Raw genomic sequence first — 25,279 nt, 5'->3', positions numbered from 1 at the left:
AGTAATAGCCAAAGACTTGAGATTTCAAAGCTTCACATTGCTTTGCCATTAAATATGTCTTTTAACAAAGTCTTTCTACTGACCTAGACCAGTGTCCAATGAGAGCTTGATGAATAAAAAAGGCTTCCTAAACCAAACGCAGGTAAAACACAGAACTTTCTCGACATAGTATACAGACTCTAGATAAAAGCTGTAGTTCCTTGATTTTAAGAAAACTGGCAAAAATGAAGTTGTCATTGTTTTTAGAGGAGTGTCATTGTTTCAATGATGCATATTAAAGTGTGATTAATTCTTTTAAAAATGCAAGACTTACTTCTTAAAGCAGATTTAGAGTGTATGAATAGAGAAGACCAATAGGTGGGCGGAGGGTTAGGAGTGTGCGTAGGTAGATAAACAAAGCCAACTGAACATGCCAAATGCGATAATGAAAGAGCTAGCTGTTGTATGATAAAAAAACATCATCTGGGCTTTATGGGCAAAGAAATAGAGCACATCCTCTTTAAACAAGTTCACTCGTGTCACCAGCAGTCCAGCTATTGCTGTTGGTGCAATGCCTGCAAAGCCCATTTAATAGCTGGGTAAGTGTTTAAGCAGTTTACTTGTTTCAAGCTCCTTGCACCTGAGGCTACATTCCTGCTTTCAATGTCTCTATTACCATAAACCCAGCACCACCCTTAAATTAGCCTTGGAAGGGATGACAGATAGCAAGAACAGTATCAGGGACATAAAGTATCAGAGTAGTATTTATGAATATACTCAGACGCAGCACAGAACTAGTGGCTAAAAATTTGCATGCAGTTCCAGGGAAGACAGCTTCTGTGGCACCTTAGAGATAAAAGTTTGTTCTTACTATTTCCAGCACTCCTGGAATACCCGCAGCAGTTAGAGCCATGAGAATGTTGGTGTAAATGACTGAATGTACAGTTCTAAAAGATTAGGAACATGTCAGACTTTTCTTTTGTTCAGAGGTTTGGCTTCCTGCCATATGTTCAGGCAATAAATTGGCTGTAACAGAGCTGCTTCTAGCATTCTGCCGAGTAGAAGTATCCCAGTAACGACAATAGCAGGCAAAATAAGGTAAGCAAGAGTGGAAGATTACAGCAGGGTTTTAAATAGGCTTCAATTCAAGATTACTTTGTTAGGATGCTTGCTTAGATTTTAACAAACAGTGATTTTTTTTAGTTGACTTTAAAGTTTTCTTCTGAAATCTCTTGCTTAGTCTAGTTTATGTCTGTTTTTACATATTCCTCTATCTAGTTTAAAGTATAGATTTCTTAAAGTCTGTCTGATTTGAAAGAGACTATAACCTCATTATTTACTAGCTATAGGATGCCCAAAGTTCTTTTTTAATCCACTGTTAAAACATAATGAACTTGGAGGAGTTACTTCTGTTCTTTGGAAGCAGGACTGTCAGCTGCAACCCAATACATTCGAAAAAAAGAGATCTGATCCTTTAATGATCTTAGACATACTTTGTTATGAATGTACCAATATAGTATGAAATAATATTTTCATTGTACCATCATGTGAATGAACTCCAAAATATAAAATTCTGTTCTTGTGTACTGAATTTGATTTAATTTTATGATCAGATGTGTCTGGGGGCAAGTGGAAGAGACAATCGTCGCTAAGGACAAACGAGATCACTAAGGGTGCAAGAGAAGCAGTATTGCAGATTTTCTTTGCTGCCTTCATATAAATTAATGTATATGGTCCATGTAGCAGGAAAAAATTTCAAACTTCCTGTGCTTTTAGGTTGATCTCGATGCCATTGGCCACCAACATACTTAAGAATATCTGATTTCAGCAGTTTAAATAGCTATAGCTGAAGATTTCTGCTTGTCTTGTACTTAGCTTAGATGCAAAACAAAACTTAATAGACCTAAGTTTCCAAAACAAACAGTGTTTGACTAGGTCTGCAGCCAAGAACAGTATCTATCTCTTCCTAGGTCTCTTCAAGCAGTGTATACCTTGCAGAAGAGAGAAAAGAACTGGAGAAACAGACACGAAAGACATTAAAGCAAAGAAATAGACATAGGGAGACACAAGATATACAACTATGAGTAAGAATGAAAAAAGTGGGAGTGACATCAGTGTAAGAAGATGGCATAAGAGGAAAGGCTTATTGAAATGGAAGTATTTATATGCCACTCAGTCTTAAGGGACTGGTGAGGAAATTGGAAGCTTCTGTTATTTATTGTAGAAAGCTTTGTTTGTTCTGGAGAGCTAACAGAGATGAAGTTCTACCACAGATTTTTCTATTTTGTACTTGTTCAAACAAGCAAAGATAATGAAGTACAGTCCTTCAGAACTTCAATCTGTCTATCTTTCTCAATATAAAGTTTTCTAAGAATTTATGCCCTTCCTAAATATGCCTCTGAAAGTTTCTTTGAACTGTCCTGCTCTCTTCAGGAGCTCTTCAGGGTCCTGGCTTGTAATCATCCTCCTGCTTTTCTTACATTGGTGGGTGGAAATAACACAGATGCAAGACAACTGAATATAGATGGATTGCGTGGTATCACATTGGTTCTCAGAAAAAAAAACCACCATAAAGCGCTTAAGACTAACTCAACTTAAAATTTGCATTAACTGCAGTGTACGAAGGGCAAATCCAACAGAAAATTCCCTGTTTCACTGGGTATAAAAATGAGGAACTGGGACCTTCAGAACTTCTGATCAAGTGCAGCCAAACTAGAACTGCACTTATGTTTTCAGTAGAAATGTTCCGTAAGGGATTAAATGTCTGGTTTTGAGCATCCTGGATGTAATGAAGTCTTGATGCTTTGCTAATGCTGGACACCTAGCACACGGACGTCTCCCAGGATCCACAAGCTGGTATTACTGCCCACATACTCTGCAGAGCCTCATTCAGCTAGGTGTTTGCAGAGGTCTGATCCCAGTTAGGACTCTAGTGCAAAACCACAGAAGGTCTTCTCTTTTGTTTAGCATGCTCAGTGATAAAGCAATTTCAGCAGGATGAGGAAGACCCAGCATTTACTTTCTACCTCTGACCACAAGTTATCAGACGTTTGAAAAATGAAGCATTTTGACTGGGAAGAATAAGTTAATTCTTTCTAACAAATGTTTCACTTTTCAGTGGCCTAACTTAATGTTTAGTTATAAATAAGGAGCCAAAGAGAATGAAAAAGAGCCTTAGTTGCCTTCGTAGTCTAGTAATAAGAGAATTGCCAGGGACAGAAGTCACCATTTCTGCCATTTTACATAAATATTTAATGTGAAATTTTGCGTTGGTGAACTGAACCAAACAAGAAGATGGAACTCCCCTCCCCCTGGTGAATTCACAAACCATTACACTAGTGCTGGAACTGGGATCTCTCTGGACTAACTGATATTTAGTTATTATGTGCAAAACTGTGTGGAGCTAAAATTGTATTCATCTTCACTTGGTTCATTCACCAGGCTACTAGATAAAATTGAAGCTTGTTTTTTTTCTTTGATCTGCAGTTGCCATAAACAGTTGTCATAAACAGTTGACTTTGGGAGAGTGTCTAGACTTGAGAATTCCAGTTTCCCTTTTCTTTGAACCGAAGTATGATCTTAGCTTTTCTGAAATGCAGCGATTTAAGCTTCGTCCTCAGGATATCTTACTAGCTGCCTAGGTAGCTCCTCAGTGTAGTTCCTATTCTTGGACACCAAACTCTCCTTGGGATATCTAGCATATGTAATGCTTAAATTCTTTTATCCATCTAGCCTTCAAAAACTCAAGAGCATTATTATTTGTAAGTACAGTCACAAATACAACGTCATTTGAAAAATGCGGAGCACATTGAAGTCAAATTATTGCATTGTAAAAGAAACATTAAGCATTTGAAAATATGAATGTTTGCTAATGGTAGGAGGTGGATTTTCTTTTTTTCTGGTCACTTGTGATAATTCTAATATAGCCTGAAATTTCCGAACTCCAGTCCTCATTCCTGAGGTAACATTTCCTGAGCCTTGGTTTAAGATTGTAATATAGCTGCATGTCTTTACTGAAAGTCAGATTATGCTGTGTTGAAGTTAGCATCATTTTCAGTCACTTATGAATACTTTGAAGATTCTCTTGGAGTGTATTCTGAAGGACAAAACTAATATGGTTTTTCAATCCAGCTAGCAACATGTAGCTTCCTGTGATTGAGAAGCATAAATAAATTAAGCTGAAGTCACAAAAACTGCTTATATTTTATCTAGGGGGAAGTCTTTTAAAATATATTCCTGCAACACAACTGTATCCTTGATAACCTGCATCTTAGTGGAAGTGTAGATAGAAACTGATTAACCAGGGCTGGAAAAAAAGACACAGGCTTAGTTCAAGCAAGCAGCCAAACATTTGTTGAGCTTAACCTACTTCCTTTAACTGTCATTTACCAAAATTACGCTCTTCGCAAACTCGTTTCTCAACCGAAACATGAAGTACAGTGACAAATTCTACCTCCCGTTTCAGGGCTGGAAAAGAGAGGCAAGTCAAGTTATCGGGATCTGACAAGTGCTTCCGCAATGCTGCTCCGCTCCGGCCGCAGAAAGCCATCTGAAGTGCCTCTCCGCAGAAGGCAGCCGGTTAAGAGGCGATCTCTGCTCACAGCCGTGAAAGCCGCTCCTGAAAAGTCAGGTAACTCTTTCCTGAGTAACTGGTGTGTTTCTAATCTTGGAAGGATGATTCTGATCCAAGGCAGAACCCTACCAAATCAAGTATCTGGAGCTGCTCGTCTATAATAAGTTCAAACAGAAAAACGCTTGGAGGAGAAAAAAAATGAAAGCTGCCTTTAAAACAACCAGCACAGAAATACTCCTCGAAACAGCAACATTAGATTTTTCATACCACCGAGTTCAGACCAGTAATTCCTAAAGCACATCTATACCTCCCTGGAAAAGAGTAAATGGCACAGCAGGCATGCCATCTCTTTTATCTTGGGCACTGTACTAGTTATTGTAATTCTAGCTAAAAGCAGAATTCTTACACTGTAGCTGTTGTAACACAACAATTTTTAAAATGTTTGCTGTATTGATTACTGTACTTGTTATCCTGCTGCTTTCTAGAACACGTCTCTCTCTCTGGAAGCCTAACAGCCCCAGTTGCCCGGCCCTTGAGGAGAAGGCCCTTGCCCATGCACAGATCAGCCGCGCACGTGCCCAAGGTCCGACGCAGGGCGGGTGGAGGCTCCCCGGGTGCGCGTCGTCCATCCCGTGTGCTGGCTGTGCGTGCAGGGTTTCTGCTCAGCCCAAGCAGGGTGGAAAGAAAGCTTCTCAGGAACAACTCTCGTTTTTTAAAAAACACCTGCTTAAATGCAGGTGTTTCGGAGGAGGTACATCAATATAAAATGAGTGACTAAGTATTTTGTGAAGTCAAGCCTCCCCAGAACATGATGTCACTGCTGGCGCATTTTGACTATCCTGTTGTTTTACTTGCGCAATTGTTCTGGCAAAGGGAGGACTGTTTATCTTACAGAGTACCCTGGACGTCTGTGTGGTCTCAGAAATGTCTTAACTGACTTTGAAAGTAGCAAACTCTTTCCAGTGGAACAATGTTCAGCCTAACATAATCAAAATTGTGCCTTATAGTGTTATTCTGTAGGTTTTTGACACCCAGCTGGCTGAACATACATCCTTCTGACATCCAAACCAGCACAGTTGTGTTTAGTAGTGATAGGCAACAATTTCCCTTCTGATAACTTTTAGCTACAAAGACTTGGGTTTTTTTTCAGTGAGAGAAGTCAGGTCCCAAAAAGAAATGCTGCTATTTTAGGTGGCCATATGCACTTTAACCTAAAACTCTCTCCTATACACGGATCCAATTTTCAAAGTGCAAAATTGGGAAACAGGCAAGTACTTCTCTATGAAATAAAGGAAACTAGTCTAGAAACAGTATGCTGCAGAGATACTTCCCCTACGTCGCCTCTTCTCTTCTTCAGAAGGAAAACTTGTAACTGAACTCCATGTTTTTCACACCTCTCTCTGCGTGCAGGCTCCTGTGCACAATCTTGCTTCCCACAGGGCTCTCTGCCCCACCATAAGACCACTCATTCACCAGCCAGCTGCTAATTTGGGCCCTCTCTCTCGTGTCCAAATTCCTCCTGTCCCCATTAGTGTCTTTCAACACAGGTATCTGCCGATTGTCCACGATCTCCCTTCTTACGTTGTCCCTCAGGCTCTTGGGTTGGAAGCCATATTTTCAAACTCAAGTTTTTGCACATGATAACTCTCCAAAAGGTTCAGCATACATCTCTTCTTCTCACTGACATAACCTTCCATGCAAATAAATCTTTGCTTTCCTTCTTTGCACCACCGTCCCTTCCAACCCAAACCATTCTATGATTCTATGATTCTGTGATCAAGCCACAAAACCAGCCCACTGTGTAATTTCTATTATGTGTTGGCTATACCGTTCATAGTTCAAATATACATCGATTATCACACAAAGATTGCTATAAAAATACACTTCATCTTTTTATTATAGAATGTTACCATTTTTCTGTTGCTAGTAAAATTAATTACAACTCATTTTTCTTTAGTGTTTATACTGCGAGAAACACTGAAATGCTATATACTGACTGAAGATTCAAAAACAGTGCATTTTGACATAGATGAAGATGGCCATCATGAAATATCAACCAAGGATTCACAGTCCCATGAAGGTAGCGTGCGTTTTATACCAGACCTCACCAACCACATGTATAGTACTACAGGACATTTTTGAATGTGCTATTATGTGTACCGTGTTCAGTTTTGGGCCTCTCACTACAAGAAAAACATTGAGGTGGTGGAGTGCATCCAAAGAAGAGCAATAAAGCTGGTGGAGGGTCTAAAGCATAAGTCTTACAAGGAACAGCTGAGGGAACTGGGGTTGTTTAGCCTGGAGAAGAGCAGGTTGAGGGGAGACATTACACTCTCTACAACTACCTGAAAGGACGTCATAGCAAGTGGGTGTTGTTATCTTCTCCCAAGGAACATAGGACAAGAGGAAATGACCTCAAGTTGCGCCAGGGGAGGTTTAGATTTTATATTGGGAAAAATTTTTACACTGAAAGAGTTATCAAGCACTGGAACAGGCTGCTCAGAGGAGTGGTGGACTCACCATCCCTGCAGGTATTCAAAAGACATGTAGATGTGGTGCTTAGGGACATAGTTTAGTGGTGGACTTGGCAGTATTAGGTTTACAGTTGGACTTGATGATCTTGAAAGGCTCTTCTAACCTAAATGATTCTATGATTCTATGTTTTCTGTAGATGTAATGTTATATTGGATCTTTATGAATATTGACAGTGATATAAGAAAACTTTTATTCCAGTTTTCAGTAGATGTGTAATATACTTATAGAATCACAGAACTATAGAATGGTTTGGGTTGGAAGGCACCCTAAAAATCATCCAGTTCCAACCCCCCTGCCATGGACAGGGACACCCTCCTCTACACCAGGTTGCCCAAAGCCTCATCCAACCTGGCCTTGAACACTTCCAGGAACGGAGCAGCCACAGCTTCTCCAGACAACTCATTCCAGTGCCTCACCACCCTCAGAGGGAAAAATTTCTTCCTTAGATCTGATTGAAATCTACTCTCTTTCAGTTTAAATTGATTGCCACTTGTCCTACCACTCCATGCCCTTACAAAAAGTCCGTTTCCAGCTTTTTTGTAGGCCCCCTTTAGATACTATAAGGCTGCTGTAAGATCTCCCCAGAGCCTTCTCCAGGGTGAACAGCTTCAACTCTCTCAGCTTCTTTTCATAGGAGAGGTGCTCCAGCCCTTGGATCTTCTCTGTGGCTCTCCTCCTCCAACAGCTCCATGTCTTTCTTCTGTTGGGGGCCCCAGAGCGGAATGCAGTACTCCAGGTGATAAGTACTTAAGTGATAAGATTATTTTGTTCACTCCCATTGAGTTAATGGGAAGTCTAGATGCTTGGCTATTAAGAGAGTAAAAGCAAGAATAATCCTCAGAGACAAGGGCAAAATGGAGAAAAATAGGGACATTTTGGAATGGATGGCTACAAGCTCTTCAGGAGGGATAGGAGAGGTAGAAGGGGTGGTGGGGTTGCCCTGTATGTAAGGGAAAATCTAAACTGTTTAGAGTTAAATGTTGGGGACGACTTGGTAGAATGTCTGTGGGTGAAAATCAAAGGGGGGCCTATGAAGGCGGATATTGTAGTGGGAATCTGCTACAGGCCACCCTGTCAGGACAGTGAGACTGATGAGCTATTCTTTAAACAACTGGGGGAAGTCTTTCGCTCACTAGCCCTTGTCCTTATGGGTGACTTTAACCTGCCTGATGTCTGTTGGAAGTATAACATGGCAGTCAGGAAACAGTCTAGGCGGTTCCTGCAGAGTGTGGAGGACAACTTCCTATCACAACTGGTTAGTGAACCGACTAGAGAAGGTGCTCCCCTAGACCTGCTGTTTGTGAACAGAGAGGGTCTTGTGGGAGATGTGAAGGTTGGAGGACGCCTGGGGCATAGTGACCACGAGATAATAGAATTCTCAATTCTAGGGGAAGTTAGGAGGGGGAGCACTAAAACGGCCAAGCTGGACTTTGGGAGAGCTGACTTTGGGCTGTTTAGAAGTCTGGTTAACAAAGTCCAATGGGAGACAGCTCTCAAGGGTAAGGGGGCGCAGGAGGGATGGTTACTATTCAAAAAGGAAATTCTGGAGGCACAGGAGCGAGCTGTCCCTGTGCGCCGGAAGTCGAGCCGCCGGGGTAGAAAACCAGCTTGGATGACAAAGGAGATTTGGGAACATCTCAAAAGAAAAAGGGATGTCTATAAGTCTTGGAAGAATGGGCAGGCATCCAGGAATCAATACAGGGAGGAAGTTAGGGCATGTAGGGAGATAATCAGGGGGGCAAAAGCCCAATTGGAACTTAGACTAGCCAGCTCCAAAAGGGACAACAAAAAGTCTTTCTATAAATACATTAATAACAAAAGGAGGGCTAAAGATCACCTCCAGCCCCTACTGGACTCAGGGGGTGTGTTAGTCACTAGGGATGAGGACAAGGCTGAGGTCCTTAATGCCTTCTTTGCCTCAGTCTTTAATAATAAGGTCAGCAGTTCCCAGGTGAGCTGGCCTTCGGTGTCTGAGAGCAGGGAGGGAGAGCAAATCGAAGCTCCTGTGATCCAAGAGGAAAGGGTCAAGGAACTGCTCCTTCGGCTGGATGCCCACAAGTCTATGGGGCCTGATGGTATCCACCCGAGGGTCCTGAGAGAGCTGGCGGATGTCATTGCCAAACCCCTGTCCATGATCTTTGGGCAGTCTTGGCTCACTGGGGAAGTTCCGCTGGACTGGAGGCTGGCGGGTGTTACCCCCATTTACAAAAAAGGGCGGAAGGAGGATCCGGGGAACTACAGGCCGGTCAGTCTGACCTCGGTGACGGGCAAAGTCATGGAACAGGTTATCTTGAGTGCTATTAATGAGCACATACAGGTTAACCGGGTGATCAGGCCCAGTCAACGTGGGTTTATGAAAGGCAGGTCTTGCCAATCAAACCTGATCACCTTCTATGACAGGGTGACCTGCCTGGCTGACGAGGGAAGGGCTGTGGATGTCGTTTTCCCTGACCTCAGTAAAGCCTTTGATACAGTTTCTCATAGTGTTCTGGTGGAGAAACTGGTAACTGCTGGCCTGGATAGGCACACCCTCCTTTGGGTTAAAAACTGGCTGGATGGCCGGGCCCAAAGAGTGGTGGGAAATGGGGCTAAATCCGGCTGGAGGCCGGTCACCAGTGGGGTTCCCCAGGGCTCAGTGCTGGGTCCAGTTCTGTTTAACATCTTTATCAATGACCTGGATGAGGGGATTGAATGTACCCTCAGTAAGTTTGCGGACGACACCAAGCTGGGAGGCTGTGTCCATCTGCTCGAGGGTAGGGAGGCCCTTCAGAGGGATTTGAACAGGCTGGATCGTTGGGCTGAGGCCAATGGCATGAGCTTTAATAAGGCCAAGTGCAGAGTCCTTCACTTGGGGTATAAAAACCCCAAGCATCGCTATAGGCTCGGGGAAGAGTGGCTGGAGAGCTGCCTGGCGGAGAAGGACCTGGGGGTGTTGGTTGACTGCCAGCTTGATATGAGCCAGCAGTGTGCCCAGGTGGCCAAAAAGGCCAATGGGATACTGGCGTGTATCAAGAATAGTGTGACCAGCAGGAGCAGGGAAGTGATCCTGCCCCTGTACTCGGCACTGGTGAGGCCGCACCTGGAATATTGTGCCCAGTTTTGGGCCCCTCGCTTTAAGAGAGATATTGAGCTCCTGGAGCGAGTCCAAAGAAGGGCGACTAAACTGGTCAAGGGGCTGGAAAATAAAACTTATGGGGAGCGGCTGAGGGAGTTGGGGCTGTTTAGCCTGGAGAAGAGGAGGCTGAGGGGAGACCTGATTACGGCCTACAAATACTTGAGAAGGGATGGTGGGGAGGTGGGGGAAGGGCTCTTTACATTAGTGATGGGTGACAGGACAAGAGGAAATGGGCATAAGCTTAGTCAGGGCAGATTCAGGTTGGATGTTAGGAAGTATTTCTTCTCTGAAAGGGTTGTCAGCCACTGGAATAGGCTGCCCAGGGAGATGGTTGAGTCCCCATCCCTGGATGTGTTTAAGAATAGGGTGGATGATCTACTTGAGGATATGGTTTAATGGGGATTAGGGACAGTTGGACTCGATGATCTCTAAGGTCTTTTCCAACCTAGAAATCTATGAAATCTATGAAATCTATGAATTCACAGGATTATTTTATTTTTCATAGAACTCTTCTTACATCTCAGGTGAGGCTTCTGTAATTGACACCAAAAATGATATCACAGCTAACTTCATAGAAGTAGATGTTAGAGGGTATTCCTTTCATAGAGAAGAGGCAAATAACAACAAATGCAATTAATTATTCTGGAATTGTACATTTTCTAGCGATGTGAAAGTAGAGAGAAAAAACAATAAACTGCGTTTCTAACTGAAATACAGGAAAAAAGATGAAATCTGTAACGTACTGAAACTTTCTTTCTTACAAAAACTCAGCTTTTACAGGAATGAAAAGTCCATCATTTATGCTTCAGATAAAGACAAGAGAAGTCTTGTTTGATATATTTATGAACTAAATTAATGTGTTTTTTTCCTATTAAGTTGTGAATATTGACAGCTGCACTGATGAGGAATTTAAGTGTGCTTTATATCTTTTGAAGTATCTTTTACTTGATAACGTCATAGAATTTTGAAGTAACTCGTACAATTATTGTTGCTAATTTATGGACAGAACCAAAACCTGTATAGGTAGAGAATAGAAGCAATTTATGAATAGATTCATAGTGTGATAGTCTGATGTAGAAGATACTGCTGTTCCTAGGGGAAAAAAAAAAAAAGAAAAAAAAAAAGAAATTCTATGTGATATTCTTTTATATGTAAACACGAGCACCACAAACATATATTCATGATGCTACAGTTAAGACAGCATCATATGAGGAACCAGCTGTAACCTGGATGTTTGTGACTTTGACCTGAAGTGGGTGATGCCTTCCCCAGATGGCTGGCTACCTGTTTCAGGCTGATCTTAGAAAGGTCAGAAACCCCATAATATTGCTACCCGTTACTATCCAGTCTTGTACATTTTGTATTAGGGTCCTCACTCCTGCTGCCAAAGACTTTTGGACTTCTCTTTGCCAGCGTTCTAGACCTTGCATCTCATTACTGACCTCTGCTTTCTCAGGTCCATTCTCTTTTGCAGAACACAAATAACCAATCAATACGTTTATTAGATGCAGAGTTGAGACGTCAGGGTACCTGTTCACAAGTCTAACTGCACAGTCTTACAAGGTTATACGAATTCAGCGACCTCCAGGAAATGAAGCATGATGCCTATTGTTATTACACACTCTTTCTTGGATTATGTCTTTAAAAACAAATCTTTAAATTGTTTGTGATGTTTTAAAATTTGAATAATGTAACTGTCTACTTCCACATATTCGTTAAATAACTTCTATTTTAGATATTGCATGGTTAAGCGTGTTCACAAGGAATGAACCAGCAGTTACAGGTAAGACTCCTGTGGGGATAAAAGGTACCGTTCTCTTTGTTAGAGTCTGGTTTTGAAGAGGTGTTTGAGGGTAGCAAAAGAAGTTAGCAATGTTTTATAGAGACACTTGACATTGGGAGTAACATTATACCAAATTTTCATTTAGCTCAGGTTGCTGGACAGTTCTAAAAATGAAAGAGCCATTCTGTGTTTTGTAAGAAGAAAACTTTTAGGTCACAAAATTTGCCTTAGGAAGTTAGGAGTAAAGGCTTGGAACGAAGATAAATTTATATGAGGAAATAGAATGCATACGAGCTAGAAAATTCAATTATTTTTTAAAGAAAAGTGTGTTTGCTCTGTTGCTGGCGAGTCTTAGCTAACAGAGACCTGTTGAAATAGAAAAGGAAAACTAAAAAGAAAAGGCTATGAAGAAAGAGGACACATATTTTTTGAACATTCATATTGCAAGCATAAGAAATGATTGGAAAAATTCCAGGTATCCAGTAGAAGATAAATACATTCCATTTTCAACTACAAAGAGCTAATGAAATAAATACATGAGAGTAAATACCCATCTGATCCTGAATCCTCCCAAACCCAAACACTTTGCATTTCAGGGACACTCCAAGCAAGAAGTGATTTCTTGTATTTAGTTAATTTCAAAGCATTTCCTTTGCATGATGCTGTAAAATTGCCCCTTAGACCCTAGTAAGGCTTCAATAACCAGAGAGGCTAGGTAATTCATCCAAAGGCCATCAGAGAACAGAAGGATCACGTTTGAAACCATGGGAAGGTTCCTTACTTTCCTTGCCCTTCACTGTCTGCCTGATAGACCGCTTGTGATGTTTTTCAGAGGTGACAAAGTCAGACTCCTTCGGATTTACTCAGGCTAGACAACGTATAAGCAAGTCACAATAAACTCAGAGAGGTGGAGAAAGCCAAGGATAGTTGGAATGTAACTCATACTGACATATGTCCTGGGTCAAGTGTTTGGGCTCCTGCATCCTTCTTCTGTTACCACTCTTACCCCATGTCAGAACACTCTTGACTTGGATATGAAATCTCTCTTGCCTGCTGATGTGCCTCTTACATGCTACAGCTGAAGTTGGACAACTGCAGCTGAGGCAATCCAAAGTAATGTCACAAAAAAAATACTGAAAATGGCACAATTTTAGACCTTCTGCATTCTACTACATTTATCTGAATACACATGTTAACTGAGTAAAATACTCTAGGCTGGAGTGTGTCTCAATTTTTAACAAGATTTTTTGTGCTATTTTCATGCTGTAGTTGGTTTAGACAAAATTCCTTCAGGAGACTTCCCCAGAAGCACTACAGTTAGGATAAGTTGGGGTAAATAAAATCAGGGTCAGAATTGGAGCAGCTAAAATCAGTCAGGTGGGATGAATATGTTCTGCTGATCCTGAACATCCTTCAAAGGCTAAAAAACACCTTTGGTAACAGGAAAAAAAAAAATCTCCTTATCTGCAACTGTTGATGCATAACTACCTAACCTCTATGAAATTTTTATTCAGTTGCTGCGACGATGGACATATAGATCGACTGCTACTTTCTTTTATATTTTTTTGTCTTAAATAGAACGCCTGAGATATTGTTAAAAGAGCAAGTGGTATTTGAAGTTAATCTGTAAGGCAGTCAGATAATTACAGCATCACTATCAGTCAGACAGTTATTAATGTCACAGACTTTGCTAGGCAATGCTCTTACACGCTGTGTCAGTTGGCCAAGGGTACCTTAATTTATTTACTTTTTGCTTATCTGGATCTGAGGCCTTGGAGTACCAAAAGGTAATGAATATTGTCAGTTTGTCAGGCTGAGGAGTATCCTGTATAATTAATATGCTGCTATCTCCTGCTGCTGAAAAAACAGTATTATCTCGAAAGGGAGTAAATCCAATGAACTCACAATTATGATAGTGGAAAGATTTTGACCTAGAAAGCATGCAGAAAATGAAAGGGAAAAAAGTCCTACATTTTCAGTAGAGACATAGACATAGTCAGGTATATTACATAAACATGTATATTACATGTATGCACTAAGTACTAATATGTATGCATTCATAGTCCATATTATATATATTAATGTACAACTGACTTTCTACACATTAACATAAATATAGAGAAATAAAGTATATATATGGCAAATTTAAAGCATGATAAAGTCATAGACTTTATGTACTTCACAGAAGAGAACAGTATCAGGAGTCTTTATTTTTGTTTCTATTCCTATGCCTATCAGTGTAAAGTGAACCTGAATGTTGTCTTTTTACAAAATATTTTTACCTATGCTTTATTTTACAAAGCGATAGACATTTTATTACAATATTGTCCCCTATGTAAAACAGATTCTAAAAATTTGGTGATCCTCACGCAGAGATCAAAGCTTAATGAATTTGTCCTATTGTGCAAGGGGAAGCAGCAGCTCTCTCTGAAGGTAAGTTGTTGTTTATTTTTATTTCCTTTGTAACTTATGGGTGCTCGTTCTTACTATAGGACAGTTTGTCCCACAGATCTTTTCAAATTCATTTTCCTTTACTTACTAACTCCATATTTCACAGCTTTTGACTATTTCCCTCTCCTCTGTCTGGGGAAATATTTAAAGTGGATTATTGCAAAAATCATTGGGTTAGGTAGTTGACTACTGTCACTAGAAGGCAGTTGAGGATGTTGGTTTCCAGGCTCCATGGAGGGAGAGGGGGCTTCTTAACCATAAATAAAAGAGGAGGAAGCAGCAGGAATTTAAGAGAAGAATTATTTTCTCCTAATCAACCTGAATTACAAGATAAAGAATGTGATAAGAAGAAAATACAGCTGAACTACATTATCCTGTTTTAAACATTTACCATCTGTTGTCAGGGCAACTTTCATCTTTTCCAGCATTGTGAAGGCTTGCTTGTGGTAGGAAGAGCAGCCAAGGATCGTTTTCCATGTTGGAGGGCTACAACCTTTACTAAAATCCAAGGAAGAACATGATGTTGCAATTTACCCTTTAAAACAGGTCAAAAGTCTAAGAAGCAATGTTTACACAGATTATGTTGAGACAGAGAATGACCCTCGATCAAACACTGGCCATGCATGATGGTTTAAATTGCCAAATGTTTCCTCAGACGAAGTCTTTGATGTTTTTCATTTGTTTTTAATTCACAGATGACTTTCTAGGAAGTCTATTTCCTGAAATTATCTGAGGAAATGTATGTTGCAAGATACCTTAGTTATACTTATAGCCTATTATCCCACTGGGTCCTTGAAAGAGCAACTATTTTAAAAGGATTTCTCTGGGTCAGAGATTACTTTTTCATAAATTAATTGTTTGAAAGGTATTCCACCAAATTGGAGAAAGAACTGAGTGTTGAGCCCTAATAGATTCTACTTCCCAATCACCTATTTTAAACTACCAGGTTATACCACATTATATTCTTGACATGATTAAAACCAGTTCTTGTTTGAAAATGAGGTAAGACATATTTAGTGTCTCCCAAATATGTAAAGACATTGGAAAGACCGTAGACCTTTTTTTTTTTTTCCCAGCAGAATACAAATGATTTTCTTATTCTCAACAGGAATTCTTGTGTAGAAGATGACAAAGCTTCTTATCTGTGACAAAGTTTTGGTATTCTGTTACAATATGGTTCAGTCTTGGCTGCATTACAAAGTAGAATCTGGGCATTAAACAGTTTGAGGGACTGTCTTCAGTATCTGCTTTCAACTCAATTCATTTTGCATTGCAAATGGTAAAAGAGGAATATATTCCTGGAAGTGTTTCGAGAACTTATCAGTTTATTTATCTTGGATAAGTTGAATGTAATCATTAATGGACTTTATAAAAAAAAAAAAAAAAAAAAGAGAATTTTCTTTAGAAGTGATACTACATCTGATGGATTAAAAGAGCAAAATATAATGACAAAATTACCAATCTGGGTGGTTGTAAACGCAGGTCATAAAAGCACCCTGTTCAGAGCCAGATTATCCTTCAGTGGACAGATGCGACATGAAAATGTGCAAGCACGGAGATCCGGACTTCAAACAGGTATCTGTAATCCTGATCCAACAAAAACTCATGTGTGAGAGAGTGCGTATGCAAACATATGATTCTATGATTCTATAAAAAAAGTGCAGCTAAACGCATCCTGCTCTTACTCATCAAGTGACTGTTTTCTGTTTCAGCTGATTTTTAGTATTTTCCTCGGAAAAAGGGAAATAAGCACTTTTCCATGCTTTTGCCTTGACTTGTATGTATGAGTACATCCTTCAATCTACAGACAAAATATCTGACTTTCATTTAAACATTAAAGATGGAGATGTTTCCTGTCTTATTATGCTTACATAAAATGCAGGGAGATAGGAAGTAGCTTTCACCTGGTACAAATCCTTAGACAAGATCTAGAAAAACTGGATGAGTGTATTAGCAGATGCAGAAAGGTCAGATTACAGAAATAATGGTGTTTCTAAGAAATAGTGAATCCATCAGCCAAAAACTTCTGAGGAGTAACAAAACCATGAAAGATTTATATATCATTAACTACGAGTAAGAAATTAAAATAATTAGTCCCTGAAGTACTTTCAGATTGAACTCTGTATCAGCAGTTAATTATAAATCAGGAGTAATGTGTATAGAAATACAGGTAGACAGGGGGTTTCTTAACATGCTTTTGTGACCAAAGCTTGATTTTGTTGGCTCTTCTCCAGATAAAAATGAAAAAACATTGTGAACACAGGAAAGAAACTGCTTTAGTTGTTCTGTAAGATATCTTAGACAGACATTCTAACCGAGGAAAAAAAAAGAAAACCTAAGGAAATGTAGCTAATAAAAATTTTTGTTAGGGTGGTCCAGTGGATTTACTATTCAGGAGGACTGAAAAGACAATATTTCCAATGTCAGTGAGCAAAATTAAAGCTATCTGGGATCAGATAGCTTTCAGAACTTTGTAACAGGGAATGTGAAACACTGAAAACTTAAATTGTGTTATTTATAACATTGCTAACATTCCTCCTAAATCAGAAAAGAATTCTGGTAATTTGAAATTGTAAGAATTTTTTTGTTGAAGTAATTCCGAAATGGTCTTTCAAAGGTATGAGCTACAGTACTATTAATTATTTTTTTTAAAAAATAATTAAGAAACAAATCTCCTGCATACTGGGCCTGGAAAATCTGAGTCCTTCAGTTTAAGTTCCTGCTGAGGTACTTACTTGTCACAAATATTCCCTGGCTCTACAAAGCAGAAAGCAACAAAGCTTAGGAAATTTACAGGGCAACTTCTGGTCCCCTCCTTGTGCGCTGTAAACTATGACAGTCACATTGCATTCTTCTCAAATGTATTTTATATGCTTTTTTACAGAGAAAGATAGGCCTTTTTCTGTGGAGCTGTTTGTAGGGAAAGAATTAGAATCTTGATGGCTGCAAGTTTTGGGGGACAGCTGGAAAGAAGGGCTGTAACAGCTGCCTGTAGAGACCTATTCATCACTCCAAGTTTCTAAACAGATAATTAAAATGAAAAATCCATTTCGGAGCCCATTCATTACCTAACAAGACAGATAGTGCTCTACTCATCATTGTTTCTTGCTGATACCTTCAAGTAGAAAAAAAAAAAGTTACTCATTTGTATGAGGAGAAATCAGCAACTTGCACTTGAACAACATCCAAGAGGCAAAATTATAGTCAGGTCCAAATCACGAGATTCTCAGTACACCTTCTGCAATGAGCGCACTGGTCAGGAAATACTTCATGGTGTGATGAATGAAGCCCCCATCGTCCTTAGGATGAAAGAGTGTAGGAGTAGATGATTGAGATGGAAAAACACTTCTCACAGCCAATAGCAAACCTATGTGGTGCTGCAATGTGATATTTAGTCTGCTAGCTTTCAAGAGTAAGTCTTAAAGACAGGCATTTTGCTTTTTTTTTATTGGAAGACTGCCAGCAGAATTACCAGAAACAGGAGAATCTGTGGAGCCTGCTGTTATACCAGCAGGAAGAGTTGCACACAGTGTTGTAAATTTCCATTTCTGTAACCAAGGCTTCTAGAGACACAGTTCACAGTCAATATTTATCAAAACATCTTTTATTAATTGGGCTGTTATTATCACAATAAAATAGCAACAGCTTGCAACACCAAATGATAGTTTATAGTAACACCTTATTCTGACAGGGGATTGAGTCAGGAAGGTAGCAGAGATCACAACCAATATTTATTGCAATGCTGTGCTGGTAAGAATGGAAAACTGTTTGCATGGAACACGCAGCTACCGCCTCCCACGACGCACGCGCTCGCGGTCATGCAGCTGGAGCGGCAGCGGAGAGGCCAAGCCCAGCTCTTCACTCAGGAGCAGGCTTGCATTTACTTGTGACTAATTATTTTAGCTTTGTACTAGGGTGTGCTTATCGTGGTTCATCATTTCGTACAAGCAAATGCAGTTAACCACACAACAGGATGAATTAAGAGGTACTGAGTAGTGTTTCCCTTGAGCTCCACCACAGAAGAGGGTTTCCCAACTATCCCCCCCAACATGTCGACAATGATTGGATGCTTCCCACTCCTTATATATAATTATCCTACTAGCCAATATGGTCTCTTTTAGCAATAGTAAGTTTACATTTACAAACTTTGTCACGTGATGTAGCCCATGCACAGGAAAATGTTAATACCAGTCATTTCTGGAAAAAACAGCCCATGGTTGTGACATCAAACTGAGTTTCATTTAGCATTCTCTGTTGACATTAATGGCTTGATTCAACCCAGAATTCTCAACTGGACTGCTATCATTTTGTCTCTTTCTTATCTTCTTGCAGGCTGTCTCACAAACTAGAAGTTTGCTTAGAAGTCTGGACCGAAGTTACACAGCCAGGTAGCCTGAGAGCTGGGTGTGTGTCCGTGGGACACAGGCAGCTCAACAGAGAGTAGGAGTGACCTCAGTAAAGCCTTTGATACAGTCTCTCATAATGTTCTGGTGGAGAAACTGGTAACTGCTGGCCTGGATAGGCTCACCCTCCTTTGGGTTAAAAACTGGCTGGACGGCCGGGCCCAAAGAGTGGTGGGAAATGGGGCTAAATCCGGCTGGAGGCCGGTCACCAGTGGGGTTCCCCAGGGCTCAGTGCTGGGTCCAGTTCTGTTTAACATCTTTATCAATGACCTGGATGAGGGGATTGAATGTACCCTCAGTAAGTTTGCGGACGACACCAAGCTGGGAGGCTGTGTCCATCTGCTGGAGGGTAGGGAGGCCCTTCAGAGGGATTGGAACAGACGGGATCGTTGGGCTGAGGCCAATGGCATGAGCTTTAATAAGGCCAAGTGCAGAGTCCTTCACTTGGGGTATAAAAACCCCAAGCATCGCTATAGGCTCGGGGAAGAGTGGCTGGAGAGCTGCCTGGTGGAGAAGGACCTGGGGGTGTTGGTTGACTACCGGCTTGATATGAGCCAGCAGTGTGCCCAGGTGGCCAAAAAGGCCAATGGGATACTGGCGTGTATCAAGAATAGTGTGACCAGCAGGAGCAGGGAAGTGATCCTGCCCCTGTACTCGGCACTGGTGAGGCCGCACCTGGAATATTGTGCCCAGTTTTGGGCCCCTCGCTTTAAGAGAGATATTGAGCTCCTGGAGCGGGTCCAGAGAAGGGCGACTAAACTGGTCAAGGGGCTGGAAAATAAAACTTATGGGGAGCGGCTGAGGGAGTTGGGGCTGTTTAGCCTGGAGAAGAGGAGGCTGAGGGGAGACCTGATTACAGCCTTCAAATACTTGAGAAGGGATGGTGGGGAGGTGGGGGAAGGGCTCTTTACATTAGTGATGGGTGATAGAACAAGGGGAAACGAGCATAAGCTTAGTCAGGGGAGGTTCAGGTTGGATGTTAGGAAGTATTTCTTCTCTGAAAGGGTTGTCAGCCACTGGAATAGGCTGCCCAGGGAGGTGGTTGAGTTCCCATCCCTGGATGTGTTTAAGAAAAGGGTGGATGATCTACTTGAGAATATGGTTTAATGGGGATTAGGGACGGTTGGACTCGATGATCTCTAAGGTCTTTTCCAACCTAGAAATCTATGAATCTATGAATTTATGAATTAACACGTTTGCTTAAAAGATTACTGAAGTCAGTTTTTACTCTAAGGTCCTCTTTGGTTTGCTGGGAAGTTAAACGAAGTTAATCAGGACAGAGATAGATTAAGTCAGAGGTTAGCTATGCAGTCATGAAAGGTCTTATGGTAAGACTTACTATTTACTCCAGTTAAATAGGCCAAAACAAAGAAAACGAAGCTTCAAACAGGCAAAATCTGGCAAATGAGGTCCACAGAATTACCTTGGTTCAGAACTTTTGACCTTGCCAGTAATAGCAATGCTGTATTTACTGTGCTTGGCTGCTGGCTGGGGTCAACTCACTGCAGTCCTTTTTGGTGCCTGACAAGCAGCTTGAGGAGGTTTTTTTGGCTCCATAAATTGATTCATCCATTGGAAAGCCAAGGAGTGGTCAGCAAGGCTCACTCACCCTTCAGCAGTCCCATATGGCCAGTGTAAAAGTCAGATGGAGGGTAGAAGTTAACAGTGGACTATTCTGGCCTGAACAAAGTCATTTCACCACTGAGTGCTGCTGTGTCAGACGTCCTAGAGCTCCAATCTGAATGGGAGCCAAATGTGTCAGAATGTGTGCTACAACTGACACTGCAGAAGCACTTTTCTTGGTCGCTTTGGCAGCAGAGTGCAGGCCCCAGTCTGGTTTCCTATGGTGGGTGTCAGATACAACTGGAAGTGACTGTGCCCAGGCTGGGAGCACAGCCCTACCATTTGTCAGGACAGGACCAGCTGCGAGAAAAAAATCACTGAGGTTTGCTGGCCCCAGCCAGCAGCCAAACCCCCACATAGCCACTCTCTCAGTCCCACTCTCCACCAGTGGAACAGGGGAGAGAACAGCAAGAGCAAAAGTGAGAAAACTTGTGAGTTAAGATAAAGGCAGCCTAATATGTGAAGGTCAGAAAAAAAATCAAGCGATGCAAAAGTAGTTACTCTTCTCCTCCCATAAGAAGATGAATACCCAACCAGTCACTGAGCAACAGGCATCTTGGAAGCCAAAAAACCTCACCCTCTTCCTCCACACCAGCCTTTATGGCTGACCATGGCAGCATAAGGCACGGAGCATCCCTTTGGCCAGTCTGGGACAGCTGTCCCAGCTGTGTCGCCTCACAGCCCCTTGCCCACCTCCAGCCTACTCACTGAGGCAGAGTGGGCAAAAGAGAAGGTGTTGATGCTGTGCATGCACTGGTCAGCAATAGCCAAAACACTGGCATGTCATCAGCCCTGTTGTAGTCACAAATCCAAAGCATCATGTAAATAATTTGTAGTACTTTCCAAGGTCCACAGCTTCTTTGATGCAATTGAGGTGGCAGCTCAGTTTTACCAGTTTGTTTATCATCATTGTAAAATTCATGCAGTTTTTTCATCATGTACTCATTTTCTTTTTTCATCTGGGGCAAAATGTAGATTGTAATGTGCCCTATACTCCTTTGTGTAACATATTATGACAAGGTTCATGAAGCTGGCCTTCATACCCATTCCTTCTTATCTTTTAGCTGCCTTCTGGTTTATAGTGCAGCAGTTGAACTTAGCCTGGTGTTACACTTATTGTGCCTTATTCAAACAGACTTTAAATAATTTTTAAATACTTCAAAACTTGGATACTACTCTCTTACATCTTTCTCTGTAGCTCCCATCACCGACATATTATTCCATAAGAGAATGTTTTCTTCTCTAACCTGTGGAGACAACATTTGTAGCATTTTTCTGACATGAGCATACATACACTACCACAAATGCGCTGTGAATTACCTGTGGGACATGAGCAAAAGTCTATTTTTTTTGTCACTAACTGTGAAAGCTGACCTGCACATTGGTTCTTCATTTAATGCAATGGCAAAGAAAGAGTCAGATCTATAGCTGAAAACCAGGTGTTATTTTCTCGTAGCTCGCAAATGATCTCACAGGTAGGCCTGCTGCCATAGGAGCTGTCCTCAGATGAGCTTTACCTGGCAGTAGTCCACTATATTCTCCAAGTTTTCTCATCAGCCTGTTAACAACCCATAATAGAACATTATGTGTGTCATGATTTCTTGCAAAACACTTTGATCTTCAATGACCTGCTGCAGCTCCCAGCCCTAGAAGTGTTTGGATATGCTTCTGCTCCCAGCTCCTCTTTCTTCTCCCATTCACACAATATCATTCCCCGAATCATCTTCCCGTGATGGCTCTCCGTCTGATTTTCCATCACTTCTTGCAGATACAGCAGCTATTTTTAATTTTTGCATCTCAATCTGCTTTTGCAAGCACCTAATTTTGGCTTCGTATTTACCAGATCCCATTGGAGTCTCCCTTGCTGTAGGGTGAATTTCTGCATTGAACATATTAATCCTTCTCCTTGCTTCTTTTTTTTTTTTTTCCCCCCCTGAAGTCACCAGATTCTCTTATTCCTTCTGTATTTCCTTACTGTCTTTTTGAGTCCTTAGAAGGTATTTCTTTCCTGAAGGCAAATTATCTTCAACTTTCTTAATAGTGTTATTAAAGCAGAATTTTTGGACTGAAGCTGCAGATACTCTGCTGTTACGCTGGCTTGATGAGGACAGAATGTTTTAGTTGCCTCCCATTATAGCTGTGCCAATACAGGAGGTGTATTCTCGAGTTTCTTACAGGTACTCTGCCATAACTGCAGGGCATTTTCTTTCCATCTCCTCTTGTCATATGGGCTAAAAGCACACGTTCCTCCTTCCATGGAAAGGTGGTTATTGCCAATGCTGTAATCTCCAGCGTAGCCGGGACCCTTTAATATCCTCCTGGTTTTCTCCAAGCATTCAGTTTCATTTTCAAGGTCCTCTTAAGCGTTGTGCACAATAATAATACACCAGATATTGCTTAGATGTATAGAACTGTCTCGTGGGTAGGACGAGAACGTTCAAACAGATCATTCAAAAGGAAAGATGAAATAATTTGATTGTGATGCATTCATTTACCATTTCAGTCTTCTCCAAAAGATATTATAAATTCCCTGCTCCCTGACAAGAGGCTGAGTTAGGGGAAACACAGATCTCAACCTTTTGTTACTTAAGCTGTTATTATTGGGAGCAGATAACTATTCACAGTCTTCTCAGTTACTCCCTCACTCAGTGCATATACTCAGGAGCGGGGGCTCGTGGCCACATCCCAGGGGTTTCCATGCAGCTGTGCACAAAGTCGCTCATGGGCTCCCTCATTTTAGCAGATGTGCTTACATCTACTGCCCTGTAGTCTTCGTCCACCCATAGCAGCCCCTGCCTTCTTGCATGTGGTGTGGGTTACGTGACTCGTCATGGGTGCCAGTGTGTGCTGGAGGCCTTGGGTGGGTTCAGCAGCTCCTTGGTACTCTGGAGTGTGTTAGTTTTTCCAGATTTAACAGGGCTACTAGTCTTCAAAGCTTATGGTTTCAGAGGCTACCTCTCAGCACATACTCCTCCTCTCTCTGGCCTGGTGTTTTTTGGTAACAGTTTCTCCATCCTCATCCTGAGGTGTCTGGAGAGCTCTAACACATCCACACACAGAGTGGCTCTTTTGGCAATAGTTATTCCTCCAAAGATGAATTTTTTAAAAAGTGTTTTGGAAACTGGACATGTATGGAAAAATCATAGGTGATAGAACAGTTTTTAAGAGTAATTGGTACTGTAACACTCTGATTTTACTTCAAAAGAGGCAAGAAAAACTGTAGATTGACATTTTATTGCTAGTGGCAATTGACAGGGTAGGTCTGTGGTAAGAAAATATCAGATGAAAATCCTAAATTATCCCAATAACAGATGTACTGCAGAGGAAAACTTGGCTGTTCTTTTGTGAAGCAAAAGAATGCAGCTATGGGTCTGGAAATACTGTTTTTTGAGGGGCACAGGTACTATTTTATGTATAGTTATCACAGAATCTGTCCCAAAGTGATTACTTGTTGCCAAAGATCTATCATCATAAAAATTGATAAATATGTGTCACTGGAGAAAAGCATTCAAAAAATAACAAGCCAGCAACATACACGAATTTTTGTCCCATTAAACCCTATAGAAAGACTTTAAAAATATAACATATGTTCTTTACTTTGTGTATTTCATAGCTGAGTGAAGATAATCACTTTTTCATCATGCATTACCAAGGAGATTCCGTGCAGTTCCAATGCTACGAAGACAGACGTTACTACTTGTATGTGAATGACGACTCACTCGATATTCGCAAGCCAGAAAACAAAGAACCCAACGAGGACAAAAATTTTTACTTCAGGGTGTCATATTTATAGGAAAAGTAACTTGTCTACCTTTCAGTGGCCTAAGCGTCCCTACAACTCCTATAGTAAGCTAACAGAAGAGAAGAAAGATTGAGATCAACTGATTTCCATTTTGGCTTAATTTTTACTTTTTTTTTTGTAATTTCTTGAGTCACCATTTTGCATAAGTAACATCCTTTATTCCTGCACTTCCAATAGGAAAAGAGAAAGGCTAAGTTTGAAAAACATACTAACTGATCAGTCTCTGTGTCTTACCTGCACCATTATGGTTTTAAGGTGCTGAATTCTTCTGGAAGGAGAAAAACACAAAGGGGATATTTCGAAGACAGGGGAAGAAGAAGGAAGCATACGTGGATATGAAATACAAAGCATAGTTAGTTCTCCATGTGATAAACATTTTACTTTTTAAAAAATATCTCTTATGAGCTTACCTGAGCTTGCGAAGAAACCATTTAGAAGTTATTAAATGAATATGTCCTGACTGACTGACTGACTTTGGGAGAGGAGTGGAAAAGGTGTCTCAGGTCTAACTGAGAGCAAAGGAAGAGGCTGAAGGTATCTCTGCCCCTGTAGCTCCCAGTCAGCCCATATAGTCCATCATGCAACGTCAGCATCTATCCAGCACAGCAACTCTCTATGAAAATGTACATGGAGCACCAGACTCACGACGTGCAGGCAGAGGGAGGGAGGCACCTTGAGCTGACGGGGCATAACAAGTGCCTGTGAACACTGGCAGAAAATTGCTCTGACGTTTCGGAATCATAGAGGGAAATGCAATCACGTGTTCAGCTGCAAAGCAGAGTGCAGAACAACATCTGAAAAATAATTCAATGTTCAAAATAACTGGATAAAGTAAACACAAGGTGCTTATGTCGAATACACTAGAGGAGCAGTAAGAGTACCTGCCTTAGCAACAGGGTCTGTCAGTGTGAAATGGAAGATGCTGACGCTCAAAAGTCCATAGACTATAACCTGCATGGCACAAAACATTTGAAATACAAGAGGAGACAAACCAAAAGTGTACACAGGATCACTA

The 25,279-nt window shown here is 41.1% G+C and overlaps 1 protein-coding gene across 1 annotated transcript; it reads left to right on the top strand.

Annotated features, from left to right (window-relative positions):
- Positions 1-871: 871 nt before the first annotated feature.
- Positions 872-24,472, top strand: LOC147526489 (uncharacterized). Its single transcript, XM_086629338.1, has 7 exons — positions 872-1,077; positions 4,445-4,609; positions 6,510-6,632; positions 11,938-11,985; positions 14,330-14,418; positions 15,919-16,011; positions 24,076-24,472. Exons 2-7 carry the CDS (start codon positions 4,498-4,500, stop codon positions 24,253-24,255), a joined length of 645 nt encoding a protein of 214 aa, XP_086485464.1. The 5' UTR covers positions 872-1,077; positions 4,445-4,497; the 3' UTR covers positions 24,256-24,472.
- Positions 24,473-25,279: the final 807 nt, after the last annotated feature.

This window comes from Tauraco erythrolophus, chromosome Z (genome assembly GCF_009769465.1).
Source record: "Tauraco erythrolophus isolate bTauEry1 chromosome Z, bTauEry1.pri, whole genome shotgun sequence".
Lineage (NCBI taxonomy): Eukaryota > Metazoa > Chordata > Aves > Musophagiformes > Musophagidae > Tauraco > Tauraco erythrolophus.
This window is presented reverse-complemented; position numbering and strand designations above follow the sequence as displayed.

What these genes read in the sequence shown, in the direction of transcription:
- LOC147526489 (XM_086629338.1), top strand. Translation starts at nt 4,498, where the DNA reads ATGCTGCTCCGCTCCGGCCGCAGAAAGCCATCTGAAGTGCCTCTCCGC. An exon ending in AGCCGCTCCTGAAAAGTCAG is followed by an intron (nt 4,610 to 6,509) that starts GTAACTCTTTCC and finishes ATTTTTCTTTAG; the next exon opens with TGTTTATACTGCGAGAAACA. An exon ending in GAGATCCGGACTTCAAACAG is followed by an intron (nt 16,012 to 24,075) that starts GTATCTGTAATC and finishes TGTATTTCATAG; the next exon opens with CTGAGTGAAGATAATCACTT.